The sequence below is a fragment of the Kwoniella newhampshirensis genome, chromosome 3 (assembly GCF_039105145.1).
Source record: "Kwoniella newhampshirensis strain CBS 13917 chromosome 3, whole genome shotgun sequence".
Classification (NCBI taxonomy): Eukaryota; Fungi; Basidiomycota; class Tremellomycetes; order Tremellales; family Cryptococcaceae; genus Kwoniella; species Kwoniella newhampshirensis.
In genome coordinates this window covers 447,149-461,954 of record NC_089957.1, presented here as the reverse complement: position 1 = coordinate 461,954, position 14,806 = coordinate 447,149, and the positions used below count along the sequence as shown (strand labels likewise).

Below are 14,806 nucleotides of genomic sequence, written 5' to 3'. Positions count from 1 at the left end.
TTTTCGTGCAGTGTCCTTTTCTCAATCCGGCTTTCTGCTTTTCTCTGGCACTTTACTTCAGTTTCGATCATTCTCACTTGTTCGTGCAGCTTTCCGCTTCAACTTTCTCTTCGTCTCTCATATCACTCAAGAACCTAAAAAAAGAGAAACTAGAACCGGACTTCGCCCTTCGTTCTCAAGTTCATTCTGCACAAACTCACAAGATGCTCAGCTTCATCTTCGTCGTTCTTCCTTTCGTGGCGGTCGGACTGGCCGCTCCTCTTCCTGATGGAGGTTCAGCATATACTGGTGTAGGCGGTCAAGCTTCCGGAGGATCGATCACCAAGATCCACAAAGGGTGAGTGGGTCTTCCATCATCAGTAGATAAGTTACAGTAACTTATCCTCCCCACCATCGTTCTTCCCGGCCCTCTTCGGAGTATCGAACGAGGAGTAAGCTGATCATTGTCACCTTGACACGTTATCTCAGCGGCCTCATCAACCTGGATATTCTGAACATTGGCTCGGACAACGCCGGGAATGGAGGCTCAGCAAATTCAGGCTCGGCCCTCGGAGGTCTAAGTGGACAACAAGCGGGGGGCTGTTCCCTCGGTCAGTTGCTCGGTGGCAGTGGTGGTGCCGCCGCAGATGCTGGAGGTGCTGCTTATACAGGTACGTATCCTCGATCCTTTTCCCACTGCTCCTCGCATATGCTTTCCAGAGGCTCGTTGTTCTTTTCAATCTGATCTGGTTTTCTGGTTCTGCCAAAGGGAAGCTGATGAGCAACTCTGGATTTTAGGCGCAGGAGGTACTGCCAACGGTGGTAGTGTCGTCGAACAGTCTGATGGCGGGTGAGCATGATCGTATGCCAACAGTCAGCCTCACGCTGACAATTAGCACACCTGTTTGTTTACTCTCCTCTTGTCCCTTACATTACTCAACTCTTGTCGACTCGATGCATCACGATGATTCTCGCTACAAACAAATGGTACTTGGTTTGCCTCTGTACCTGACCGTTAACCGTTATATCAAAAATCGTCCTTGATCAATTTCCCCTGCCAATGTAAAGCAGCCTCATCAACCTCCACGCCCTCAACATTGGATCAGGCAACGCTGGAAATGGTGGCTTTGCCAATTCTGGATCAGCTGTGGGAGGGGATGGCGGATGTTTGTTCTAAGAATGGGAGTTTGCTGGGAGAGTAGGATGTAAGACTGTGTGGGTGTTTAGGCATCTCACCCTTCCATATTTCTTTCTTTCTACTACTGGACCGATACCTGTTTCGAGATGTTTGATGTGATAATCCTTTTTGTCTACCTGAAATCTGTTGCAAGACTCTGCAGCCCGTCCCCTTATCCCTTCTTGACGATATCTGTCTCGGTAGATTGCTTCCCTACATCTAGCTGTGTTGGCCTGCAAGACCAAGATCCGCTAGAGAAAGCCTCCCCCAGGGGCGGGCAATATTCTTGACAGTCTCAGCCTCGAATGCGACGAAGGCTTTTCCCAGCGCAGAGTATGAGCAAGTGGATCTGGTGTTGGATTCTGGAAGATGAAGCTTCCGCGCAATAGGTAGGGGCATGATCGGTCGTCCTGTGGTCGGGGATGCGTAGTAGCCAGGGATGGATGATATGGGTGGTAGTCGAGGTTGGTGCGGAATGTAATTGTGACCATGGCCCAGAGTCAGGCCTAATCCTTGTGGCCGCTCTTGGGCGGAGGGGTAAACGAGAACGCGATGGTAGTCTGGAGTAGGGCTCATATGCTTGGTACGTGGTGCACGGGGGTACTGGGATTGAGGAGTAGGCATGAGGGTGCTGTAGGAGGTCTCGAAGGAAGATGACGAGGATCCTGATCGCGACATACGGCTCTCAGAGCTTGTGGATAGCGATCCCCGATTTTGTGCGATGGTCGACATTTTCTTACGAGACGTAGATGGGGTGTTCTTCGTCTTGTCATCTTGCATCGGACGGTCTAGGATCGCAGGAGGCTCTGAGAACCTTATGTCTACATCTTCCGGTATGCCCATGAGCTGACTCAGACAGGCAGGGAACATCCAGTCGACCGGGAGCTGGTAGACTGTGAGACCGCTTTCCGAGTCGGGCGATCGGCTTTCTTCCGTTGTAAACAGGTTACTCACTGGATGTAAGAAGCATGAGTACATCACATGCCGGTATATAAAGCTCAAGAACTTCGGGCACTCACAAGTCCTGCTGATGTCCTTTCTGTTCTTGAGGACCTGAGCGTGACTTGAGATGGACTTGCGGTCGTATTTGTGTCCGGTGGCTATGGTCACAATATCACCGATAATCTCATTGCGACCACAAGCCTTGCCGAAGAAGGAAATCTTCTGTCGACCAACCGGTGGGATACTGACCACACCTGAAAGAGGTCACCAGTATGGTCAGTCACTGTATCATCTCATGAGGATGTAACAACCAAGGTGGTATGCTTACTCATGAGATAAGCGAATTCCGGTCTCGCCTTCCATGTTGCTTGCTTTCCACCTTCGCCACCTTTCTTGGCCTTGAGCGAGCCATTCCTCATCTTCTTGAGGGGTGCATGGCTCTCATCGCCGCTGCAGTCGTACCTGACAGAAGATAATGACCTCTTCCTGGACTCGGGGGTGACATGGTCGATAATCGACTTGAAACCTGTCAGGATTTTTGCGACTTCATCGTCCGGATCCGAAGAAGAGTGGGTAGAAGAGGAAGAAGGACGCGAGCTGGTTGCCGGATAGTAGAACTCGGGTCGGATTTCTTCCTGACCTTTGGTTATCTCGAAGTAAGCGTCTTCAGGGGACATGACAGGTCCAGCCCAGACTGGCATCGTGACACGAGCGGAAGTAGCGGGTAACAGCACTAGGCAAATATGGGAGAGATGGTCCACGCGTAAGACAGGGCAAGGTGTTCTCGGTCAGAAGAGGATTGACTGGGAGGACCGTGTACAAGCTTACGGATCGGCAATCAATGCCGAGGACGGAGGAATGGGGAATGTTGAGGTAGAGGAGAGAGAAAGAAAGGAGAACTAGAACAGCGACGGGGACGAAGTAAGAGCAGAACGCTGTCTATGGTCACAGATAGTTATCAGGACAGCGAGGTGGGGATGTCAGGGTGGTATGGGTGAACAGGCTGAATCTCAATGGTCTCAGCCTGGGGCTTTGGCAAGGAATGACCTGGATCTCAGGACGGTTATACAGGATAACAAAGGTGACGATGGTAAGATAGAAGGGGAAGGAAGGTGAAGAGACAAGAACGATAGGAATGGAAGAGACGTGTTTGCTATTGTAGGCCAGGTAAATGCCTGAGAGCATGGTGCTCGGATGTGTGATGTAGGCAAAGGAAGAACCGTAAAGAGAAAGCGGAATGGAATGGTAGAAGGGGGGGGGGGGCGCGATGATGAGTTACAATTGTCTCAGTAGGGTTGAGTCGAAGTGCTCACTTTTGAATGATGTGAATCACATCTACGACCACCGAGTCCAGTAAGTTATTCTCAAACTCTGTCAACTAGACTTGGCTTACAAAAGTCAAGAGGAAGGAGGGAAAGAGAAGGAAAGAGACCGGTAACCTAACTCTCAATACCAGCCAGAGTTCAGAATCAGCTTCGCCACTCCTCGTCACTCCCCGCAACCTGTGATAATCCGGAGATTCGTCGGTTTTCATCAGTAGATAGGAGAATTCTTTACCTCTTCTGTAGGTAACTTCTGCTCATTGACTCACGATGATACCCCGAGTATCCTTCGAGTGATTCTTGGACGGGTTTGATCGTTTGCAAGGGAGTAGTTGCCACGCATAGCCGGTCTGCACGAACACCATCGCACCTCAGAATCAGAAGCTGCTTGATGCCTGAGTGAAGAAACAGGTGAAGCGGGTTGCGACATGCATCGAGCGATACGCTTGAACGACCTACCTGCAAGGTAAGGGAGGTGCGTGAGCGGTGCAGAACCATATATGAGTGCCATTACATACTACGTACACTTGAGACAAGATCGAATGATAAATGCAATACTTCACAAGTTTGAAAAGTTGATCTTTGTATGATCCGTAAGCTTCCCGAAGACCAAGATGAACATTCAGTCCACTGACTGATCTTGATCTTGATCACACCAACGGGAGTGATCCCGTTATGCTCTCGTATCATGATCATGCATGGTAATCATAGCAGTAGCAAGTATCGGTGCTGCCCTCTGGACGAACCGTCCCTCTTCCATTGCAAGGCGGATGCCGAGCACAAATGGCCACCCGAAAACAGAGCACTCTTAACTCAAGTGAAACGTCCTGCCACGGTTTTGGCGAATTTTGAGATCCCTGCCACTAAAAACCCGGAGGAATTCTTGAGCAAGGAACACAGCGTTTTTCAGGAGATTCGCAGCCAACCGTGGGAGACTTTGTAGTGAAATCTGATGACGTCTTGGGGAGCTGTTTTGATCCCGTTCTGAGCCTTTTGCCACGTAGCCACGCGATTCGGGGCCTCGTTCGTGTCACCTCGTTGTGGAGGGACTGAAACAGAAGCAGAAGCAACCCTATCCACAACTCTCTCACTCACTCAAAAGGAACGAGTATCACCGTCCCACCACAACGAGACCGTCCTCACCGACTGTAGGAAACGAGTCGACTTGGCTCCATCATGGTGGATAGTCAACAAAGTACAGGCGGAAGCGCTGAAGAAGCGGCGTCTACTGCTGCCCATATTTTCGGCTCCGACGGACACCGAGGAGATGATGATAATGCCGCAGACGATGTTTTCGCGCAGTTAGGGGCATCTGGAGGGGACGAGTCAGAGATCCCACGCGAGGAAGGACTGCATCATGCTGGTGACGAAATCACAATATCGCCAGGTTCACAGTCAGCTCCCTCGTCATCATCGCGACCAACAGACCTATTCGCGCAACTAAGCAGGCCGGACGAGGACAATGACCCTTTCGCTGAAATAGTTCGAGAGCACAACCCGGAGCCATCACAAGATTCGCCTTCTACCATTGATCAAGACGTTCGAACGACCGAGCAACTCCCAGCGGAGGTCCTATCTTTGCTTGATCAAGCAGGCGGAGACGACTTCGATAATCTCATAGGGGAAAACAGCGACGCTACCGAACAAGATCAAGCCGCTGTCGCCAATTTGAGCTCGACAGAAACAGAGGTACCGCCATCGGAATCAGTAGGATTCGGAGGAGGCGCGACTGTCGGAGCATCCTTGGTACCCCTGGAGCAGAAGGATTTCAGCGATCTGTTGGCAGAGTTCGAAGCGGAGAATCCGACTGAAATAGCAGCGCCGATGGGAGCCTTGGAAGATGCAGATGGGGCTGGAGACTCCCGTCTAGACCATCAACTGCCAGAGGTACCCAAAGGTGGGACTGTAAACGATTTGACTGGGCAGGCTAGCGAGGCTCCGATTGCATCAGGTTCGACGCCACGAGAGCTGGAAAGTTCGCACGGCCCGATCAGCGCATCAGCGCTTTTCAACGACGATCCGATCGATTCCGCATTCGACATAATTCCCCATTCCGATCACGATCCAGAGGCGGACCTGTCAATCTCAACGTCTCAATCAACATCGCCGTCCCCCGTACCCAGTCTCTCTATTGAACATTCGCGAATAGTGTCACGCCCAACTGGACTTGGCATCGATGGCGCCGGCGACCAGTCAATGCAAAGCACGTTCCCAAACGCAAGCGACTGGCTGCAGGACACAACATTTGACGACTCTATGCAAATGATTCCTGACGAGGTATCCGCGCAAGGCAGCAGAAATGTGGAAGCTGGCATTGTGGAAGACGGACATGAGCCAGTGCCTTTTGAGGTGCCGCAAGGATGGTACGATGACAACGGAGATTGGAACTGGTACACCGAGGAAGAGAAAGAGCAGGTTAGGCAAGCAATGATTGACCAGGGAGGATTTGCGCAACCCCCTACGATTCAGACTCCAGATATAGGGTTGGGTCAAGGTGAGCAAAGACTTCGTATGGTGATGAGGTTTTATCTGACTTGGAAGATTCTTAGATAAATCCCCTTTCATCTCATATAGCCCGGACATACAAGCTCGGGCTGGATTGTCAGAGAACGCTGCTCGTCGAACTCCTCAACCCGAATCAGAGCCCATCCTGTCTAAACCGTCCTATGACCCTTACGCTCCTCCACCCGCCAATTCGACCAGGCCCTCCTCTTCTTACAGCTCCACCAGCCCTGCGCAGTTCATCGGCTCTTCCTTGCGTTATGATCCTTACGCAAGCGCTTCGTCGTCAGCGCCATATACCTCGGCCACGGCTTTTGACCCTTACGCTCCAACGAAACCATCAGCTCCCTCGTCTTACGCACCAACATCGTCTGCAAATGATTACGCTCCTCGCAATGGAGTGCCGTCGGCCATGGCTGCAGCGCCATCTAAGACCGAGGCCAAACCTCAGATCAAAAGAGTGGCCTCAAATGCTTACGATCCGCCCTTTCTCAGGCCTCAGAAAAGTTTCATTCGACCACCTTCAAGTGTATCAGCATTTGCGTCTCCTGCATCTGTCACAGCCCCAGTGATGCCTCTATCACCCCCACAAGCCATCAACAATCCACCTCCTCCCCCACCCTCCGGTCCTCCTCGGAGTACCATCGATAACAGCAAACCACCGAGCCGAGGACCAGCCTTCGCTCCGCCCCCTCCGAAAGGGCTTGCAAGAATGCCCTCAAATGCTGTTCTGCAGCAAATGCGGGAACAACCTTACGGTGGTCCCCCTCGCGCTCCGTCGGCATCAGAAGGTAGAGCGTCTCTTGACAATCACAACACTTACTCACCACCTCCACGTGAACCTGCCTTAGCGACACATCCATTCCGTTCTCCGCCTTCCCAAAGTCACCATTCCCTTGCACCTTCGAGGATGACCAGTGCGGCCTCATTTCGAGGATCCTCACCCCCGCCTCAACTCGCTCCTCCCCCGACCCTGGCTCCCCCGCCAAATATTGGGTCGCCCTATGTGTCGCCTCGTGTACTGAGTCGAGGCCCTCCTTCTCGCGGCAACTCGCCACTTTATCAACCCCGCCCCCCATCGCGACCGGACTTGAATGAGAGGATGCGATCGGCCTCTCAAAGCATCGGTTCGAACAGCATCGATCAGCTCCTCCCGCCACCCATAATCGACACTCCAATGCAGGACCCTGCCAGGCGATCATCGTCCGAAGCTCGGGAATCGTACAACGCATATGATGACGGGACGGACTTCCTTCAAAGTCAGTACAGTGGTGGACCTCCTCATATGCCTCATACTCGCGACATCGAACAGCTGTCTCCCCTGAAGGAAGACTTCCCCTCACTGTCGAGAAGATATGATGAGGATGGTGAAGATGGAGATGGGAACTACATTCGAGATCGTAACTCGGCGGCAGATGACTACAATCACCCACGGAATCGAAATCAAGCAGGGCTACAGGAGCTGCCTATAACCGAAACGTATCGGCCATCAGACCTTTTATCAATGTCATCACCGACGATCAATCATCGAGACCTGCGCGATTCGTTCGACTCCTCGTCACTGGGCCTCATGACTGACGATCCCGGGAGGCAACAACAACAGTCGAGCCTCTCCCCTTATACACCGTATGACCCTGTCGCGATCGGACGTGACGACATCACCAACGATCCTTACGCTCCACAGTCGACTGGCCGGATAGCTAATCGCTCCGACGACATATACGCTCCGACTACGACCAACGTCTCTCCCACGAAACAAGGATTCATGCCTCCCTCTGCAAACCAGTCGCGCGCATCAACTGCAGCTCACGGACCTTCACCATACTCTCCTGCTGGCGCGAAGCCCATAATTATTATGGCCCAGCAGACTGATCCTTACGCTCGAACCGCATCTCCAGCCTACAGCTCTAGTTACGGCTTGTCACCTCCCACTAATAACTACTTCCAATCAATGCCTACAGCAAGAGATCCTTCCGAGGATACTTACGTTCCTCAACAGGTACTTGAACAAAGACCTGTTGGGGAAGATCCTCTTGGCCGGACTACCCTTGCAGCGCGTAACGCTCCAATCGCGGTATTCGGTTTTGGAGGATCACTCGTCACAGCTTTCCCCGGCGCCGCCGAGTTGGAAGGAGTCGCAAAGGGACACTCCAGAGGTCCATCCTACGGGTACGCGTCAGGGCGCGGTCAGTTGTGGATCAGAAATGTGGCGGACCTAGCGGCTCCTACTGCGTTGAAGAGCGAGGTTGCAACATTTCCTGGTCCATTGCTGTATGATTCGTCGACATCCAAGGGTGTCGCGGGTGAGAAGAAAAAGAAAGAAGCGTTGCTAGCGTACCTGGACGCGAGGAGCGAGGAGATCGAGAAGGGATTGCCATACATGAAATCTTCAGCGAATCGGGCAAGACGGGAGGAGGAAGGTAAATTGGTCCTGGTGAGACTGTTGAAGGCCTTGATAGTTGGAGAGGGGAAATTGGCAGGAAGGTTCGTCCTCAATATCCAGGTCTAGAATGATTCTCCTGTACTAACGGCAAAATAGTCCGGAAGTGGAAGATGCTATTCGTACTGCTCTCGCCAATCCTGCTTCTCCGACTGTCAGTACTGCACCGATCGCCACTGTGGTCTCCGCTAGCGCTACCTTTTCCTCATCTCTATATCCACCCGCACCTTCGAGCAACGCTACACCGGTTTCTGCCAATTCCTCCCAACTTAGTCATCTTTCAACCTTGCTCGCTCATGGACGCAAACGAGACGCTGCCCTTTACGCTGCCGAACAGGGGCTGTGGTCGCATGCTTTGATTGTCAGTAGTTCAGTGGATGCGGAGCTGTGGAAGGAAATCGTTGGTCGATTTACTGTCGCCGAGCTTGCTGGTAAAGCTGAGGGGACTGCGGGCATCAAGGCGGCATATACCTTATTTGGAGGAATGGACTCCTCTTCGGGTAAGTCTCGAAACTAGACTCAATCCATTGAATGAAGCTAACGTTCTGGCATACAGTGGACGAGCTGGTTAGCGCAGCAAGCATCACCGACGACCCTTCAACTGACCAATGGCGAGAAGTCATCTCGTCGGTGTTTTTCCACGGTAAGCCAACGGATTTGGCATGTCTAGACGATTTGGGATTAAGGCTCCTTGGGATGGGTTTGATAAACGCGGCCCATACGTGGTGAGTCGATCGCTATCATAATCTACGCAAGCTGATATTCTGTTATAGCTTCATCCTCTCTCCTCTATCACCGTTCTTTGACCTCAGTCCTGCATCCTTCGACCGCGGCATTATGATAACTCATAATCCCCGAGACGAAGAGAGTATCATTTTTGCCGAGGTGGCAGAATATGCGAGGAGTCTTGTCCCCGTACCGAAAGGACAGGAGTTGGCCAGTGTCGGCCTGCCGCAGTTGTTGCCTTTCAAGCTGGCTAGGGCGTGGAAGCTTGCTGAGCTGGGCGAAGTGGAATTGGCGCAAAAGTAAGTGTTAGATTGATTTCGCGAGTGCCGTACTGAGTTGGCGTACAGATACTGCGCTGCAATCGAGGCTGGATCAAAGACAGGCAAGGGCGCACAGATTCGATCGCTTCTCTCTCGCCCTCTATTGTCAAGCCTCGAAGACCTTCTCGAAAGACTCACTGGCACACCATCAATCAATCCTGCCAACGCACTCGGACGAAAAGTGGCCAAGCCAGGATTCGACAAGCTTGGCTCATGGATAGAAGGACGTTTGACAAAGTTCATCGCTGGAGAAGAAGGTGAAGGCCCTGCGCCTAAACCTACCGCTGCTAGTGGGAAACCTGCCGGACCTTTCGCTCAATTCAGCACCATCTCGCCTAATGCTAGTGGAAGTGTGACGAGAACACCTTCTATGGCAGACTTCCACGGAGGAGCAATGACTAGCAACGCGTTCTTGGGCGTTCAATCCGTTTCGAGGACGACTTCGCCCGCTGTCGGGTTCACCTCGCAATTCACTGAATCATCCTCCGGACAAGCACAACCGCCAAGTCACGCTTCGAGCATGTCCAGCTCATCGTACGGAGACCAATACGGACAATACCAGGGCGGCGGTTCGTACCCTGCTTGGGGTGAAGAGGCGAAACACGATGACGGGGAAGAAACACCACATATCCCCATTGGACTTGGTGACGAAGGGGACTTCATCAACCCCATGTCTCAGCTTTCGCTCGAGCCCAATGGTCCGACCAGTTCCGGTAACAGTGCTTACGAGCCTCCAGCAGCCCGTGTGCAATCTAACAATAACGCATACGCTGCCGAGGATGATGATGAAGATGACCTTGGATTTGGGAACAAGGCGTTGTCTCGAGATAGGACTCCAAAACCTCCCGCTGGGGCCGCTGGGGCTGATGACAAGGCCTCAAATAAGGACGAGACGAAGGAAGCTGCGAAGTCAGCCGCCGCTGAACCGTCTAAGCGTGAGTGCACAAGCAATTCCATCCAAGAGGATTCGTCTCTTTTGTGTTGTGCTAATGATCAGGATCGCCGTTCATAGCTGCAGAACACAAGGCTTCCTGGCTCGGACGATTGTGGGGCAAGAAGGAGGGAGAAGCTTCCGGTCCCATCAAGGCCAAACTGGGTGAAGAAAGCTCGATGATGTTTGATCCTGACTTGAAGAGATGGGTCGTCAAAGGGGTGCGTGACCTTGCCAATCATCGTTCACAGTGAATCAGTACAACTGATACGATCATTTATACAGGCGAAGGGTGAGAAGACCGTCCCAAATGCCACACCGCCTCCGCCCAGAGCGCAAACCGCTTCGCCCTCCCGAGCGTCCCGACCTGAACCAACCTTGAATTCCCGAGCAATGTCAGCCACGCCTCCTCCGTCTCAAATGTCGAGACCACCACCCGGACCTTCATCCTCTTTCGCCAGATCCACGACCGCTCCTTTGACTTCTTCTGGACCTCCTCCACCCCCTCCATCTGGAGCAGGATTCGCGGAGGGACCGGATGGAGGTATAAGGAGAATGAAGTCTAGCTTGGCGGAAAGTGTGACAGCCAGTGATATCACACCGCCCACGTCTGGGTCAGGTGTTGCAAGACCACCGCCACCTAGTAGACCGCCCACAGCGGCTGGAGCTTCGATCGATGATTTGTTGAGTAGACCCCCGAGTAAGAGACCTGCCTCAGCCATGAAAAAGGGAGCGAGGAATAGATATGTCGATGTGTTCCAGACCGGAGGGGAGGGGTCGTGATGTGTGTCTGAGTGTGGAAGTTGACTTTCGGGACAAGCTCGCGGACTTGAGTGCAGGACGGAGGGTGAGCGACCCAAACTCAGGAAAATTTGGTGATTTATTGGATAGGTACAGTATGAATAGTCAATGCATGATGACGATGAGTACACGACATTCTACCCAGCCCTAAGGACGGCAATCATCACCTTCGAGAGCACGTCAAAGTTTTGGTCTTTCCATCACCGGCAACAAGAGATTACAATGTAAAGTCAAGCTTCTTCGCTACAACGCTTCAGCTCACTTTCTCGTCCTCTTTCTCTTCGCTTTCGTCGCATTATGATCCATCCTCCTCTTGACACTCTGAGCAAGAGCATTCAGATCCTTCTCTCCTCGTGCCCCAGCGGAGATCGCGTCCGGATGACTGACGCCCGAAGCGGATTTGCGTGTTTCCGGTTCGGGGTTCTTGGATGACCGGATTCGGGCTCGTTCAGCGAGTAGATCGGTCATTGCTTTGGTTTTGACGAAGCTGGTGGAAGGGAAGGGGAAGGGGAAGGGGAAGGGGAAGGCAAGGTTCAAATGAAATGTCAGTTACAGTTCTCGGTCTCCCAGTCGAGTAGCGAGCACCGTGGCTCGCTCGACGCTAAAAGACCGATCATCTTGCTCTGGAGGTGAATTCCGACACCTAGGTCCGCAGCGCAGCAAAACGCAGATGGGACGGAGAGACGAGATTGACAGTGGGGAACAGAAGAAAACATTCCACACTCACTGGGGATTGCTTGGATCGATCGCGAATTCCGGTTCTTCATGCAAAGCCTTGAACCTCTCATCCCTGACATCAATCTTCCAACCATCCGGACCTAGTTCCTTCTCTTCCTCATCCTTCTTGCCGCTCTTCTTCCTATGTCGGATCCTCTTTGCCACCGTCTCTTTCTCCGCTTTGAGGATGTCCTTCATCGAGAAGTTGGTATCGGGTTTGGGATCTGATCCCATCAATGCGAGTAGATCCGCTTCTCTATCGACCTCGGACGAGGCTAGATGAGGGGCCAATTCAGTCGACTTGGTGTTGATTTTCTTCGATTCGATTTCGCTCTTGGAGGAAGCCGATTTCGATTTGATAGGTTTCTTCTGCTCTTCCTCTGATTCTCTTTCACTTTCACTGCCGAAGAAATCGTCTTTCCCGCCCTTTGTCACAGCGACACCTTCACCTTCACCTTCCACGCCCAGCTCTTTCTCAGCCTTCCTCAACTCGATCTTCTCCTTCTTCCTCTGTTTCTTCTCCTTCATCCTCAACTGATACTTCTCCAACGTCGTCATGTTCTCCTCATCCTTCTCTTCACCAGCTTTACTGGCACTCAATCCTGGTCGGAACGTGATCTCCATGTCATCACCATCCACTTTCTTACCCTTGCCCTTGGTCGCTTTAGATTCACCCTTTCCACCTGCTCTGATATCTTCCAGTTCATCCGCCCAAGCAGTCCCCGCTTTACCCCAGACGTCTCCATCTCCATCTTCGTCGTTCGCAAGTAACAGATTTCGTAATTTCTCCGTTCGCTCTTTCATGAGCTGTTTCCTGGACTTCTTCTCGCCACTTTTCGCTTTCGAGACACCAGCGTCTTTGTCATCGAAATCGGGCTCTGACTCCGATTCGCTACCAGACGAAGCGACCAAGTTCTTGAAGTCTTGCTCTTCTATCTCTTCTCGGGTCAGAGCGCGTCGTGTCACCTTGACTCGATTTGGATCGTCTTGATCCCATGTCAACTTGACTTTGGAATGACGCAGAGCCTGGAAAAACAGTTGTGGTCAGCTTGTGGATGGAAGACATGCGGGAGACCTCCACGTTAGGCGAACTTACATCGGTAACAAAGTCATTCCCCTTGTATCCCTTTGGCTCTTTCGTGGCCTCGTCCCTAAGAATAGGACGATAAGCTTCTTGACACTAGTCTTCAGATTGGAAAGTGTGGGAGGCAGCTTACTTCACGTCGTCCTCGGCGAACTCCATGTCCTCCGGAACGTAACTGAGATCCATGATATTCGCCGTTCTCTCGAATTCGGTACCATTACATTCGTTCATGACGTATTCGGCGGCAGCGACAGTAGAGAAGGTGGCAATCGCATAGAAGTATCTGTGAGAGGGAGCCACAGGCAACATTAGCTATGTCTCATTCCCGCCAGTCATGTCTGAGGCAACGATTGATAGCAACGGATGAGAACCAGCGAGATTTGAGAAGTGGAGATCAGCACAACTCACCGTAAACGTTGTAATTGGTATTGTCGCAGTTGGTCCATATCGATATCTTCTGAACCCGCATCAGACTCAACGTCGGAAACGATCTCCAGACCATCTATCTCTTGTCCAGGGAGATCTCGGGAGCGTTTCGGCAACTGGTCTTCATCCTCACTCCCTTCCTCTTCGCTACCGTCCTCTTCTACATCATCGTCACCAAGATCTTCTCCGTCGCTATGATCGTTGTCCCCTTCATCATCACTTATCTGATCCTCATCCTCCCCCTCTTCGCTATCTTCTGCGGCGATCTGGATTTGTTCTCGTTTCTTTCCCTTTCCCTTCTCTTTTCTTCTCTTCTCCAAGTCCTTCTCTTTACTGAGGAAGATCCCGCCACCTGGCCCTTCCACCTCTTCCCTTTCCATCCTCTCTTTCCCAAATTCACTAGGATATATCTTGACATTGGTCAATTTGCCTAGAGCACTACCACTCCCTTCACCCGCTGCAGCGACTTTGCTTTTGGTCGCCGAGGTCAAAAGGAAAGAGTTGAAAACAGCATACAGATCTTCGGCTCGTAAGTTGTCCCAATCCAGATTGACTGCTGCGATTCTTTTGGTCGCAGGAACAGATTCCTCTTCCTCTTCTCCCTCATCTTCGTCTGCCGGGTCGTCTTGGTCTGGGAAAGCTGATTCGTGATGATCGTCGTCGTCCGACTCGGAGAGATCGACTTGAAGATGATCTTCATCATCGTCGTCGTCTGAAGACTCGGACGGCGATTCTATACCGTGCAATCGATTTCGTCTCTTTCCTCCAACTTCTAATTCTTCCTCTTCGACTTCTGATTCCTCATCTTCCCCTTCATCCTCGTCTTCATCCCCAGAGGAAGAAAGGTTCCCCTCTCCTCTCGCGTAATCGACGAATGCCGGGGTATCCGTTTCCGCAGCTTGAGCATCGGTGTCAGGTGAACGAAGTCGATAGAATCGTTTCAGTTGATCGGCCTGATGTGATGAGCCGATGGCTCGACCGCGTTTGTCCACTCGAGCTGAAACGCGCAGGAAACCTCAATGTCAGCCCATGACTATGAAATTCCTCCACCTTCACAAGTCATCGCAAGTGAAGTCGACCCACCTCCTGCGCTGCCTCCACCTTTACCTTTACCTCCGAATTCTTCTGATTCAAGCACGTCTCGGAATCGCTCATCGATCTCCACCTTGAGATTCTTCTGCTTGGGTCTCCTGAACCTCGGGTCGGTCTTGAGCCGCGCGAAACGTGGATCGTTGGACATGGTGAAGATCTGAGGCCGTCACTGTTTGCCTGGTCCTCGTCCAAAATGAAATGTACGATGAGTGTATTTGAATGATATATATAAAGGACTGCGTTGAAATAATTCTCAAAAGTCAAATAGAAGTGGAGGTCGAAGAAGCAGATCCGAGTGGGATCCAGGAATGATAAGCAGACTGTCTTGGATGATGACGTGGCAATGA

At 51.9% G+C, this 14,806-nt stretch overlaps 4 protein-coding genes across 4 annotated transcripts; 2 read left to right on the top strand and 2 right to left on the bottom strand.

Moving 5' to 3' along the window:
• Positions 1–203: 203 nt before the first annotated feature.
• IAR55_001518 (uncharacterized protein) lies at positions 204–1,156 on the top strand (the record flags this gene model as incomplete). The annotated part of the gene is made up of 4 exons (XM_066944645.1): positions 204–337; positions 469–650; positions 778–829; positions 1,051–1,156. 4 exons carry the CDS (start codon positions 204–206, stop codon positions 1,154–1,156), a joined length of 474 nt encoding a protein of 157 aa, XP_066804568.1.
• Positions 1,157–1,375: 219 nt separating this feature from the next.
• Positions 1,376–2,799, bottom strand: IAR55_001517 (uncharacterized protein; the record flags this gene model as incomplete). The annotated part of the gene is made up of 3 exons (XM_066944644.1): positions 1,376–2,109; positions 2,176–2,352; positions 2,427–2,799. 3 exons carry the CDS (start codon positions 2,797–2,799, stop codon positions 1,376–1,378), a joined length of 1,284 nt encoding a protein of 427 aa, XP_066804567.1.
• A 1,797-nt stretch (positions 2,800–4,596) lies between these two features.
• IAR55_001516 (uncharacterized protein) lies at positions 4,597–11,122 on the top strand (the record flags this gene model as incomplete). The annotated part of the gene is made up of 8 exons (XM_066944643.1): positions 4,597–5,914; positions 5,970–8,406; positions 8,462–8,862; positions 8,919–9,087; positions 9,136–9,387; positions 9,436–10,343; positions 10,421–10,560; positions 10,625–11,122. The coding sequence occupies 8 exons, from the start codon at positions 4,597–4,599 to the stop codon at positions 11,120–11,122; spliced, it is 6,123 nt and encodes a 2,040-aa protein (XP_066804566.1).
• A 276-nt stretch (positions 11,123–11,398) lies between these two features.
• IAR55_001515 (uncharacterized protein) lies at positions 11,399–14,607 on the bottom strand (the record flags this gene model as incomplete). Its single annotated transcript, XM_066944642.1, has 6 exons — positions 11,399–11,627; positions 11,868–12,883; positions 12,954–13,008; positions 13,075–13,224; positions 13,350–14,364; positions 14,451–14,607. 6 exons carry the CDS (start codon positions 14,605–14,607, stop codon positions 11,399–11,401), a joined length of 2,622 nt encoding a protein of 873 aa, XP_066804565.1.
• Positions 14,608–14,806: the final 199 nt, after the last annotated feature.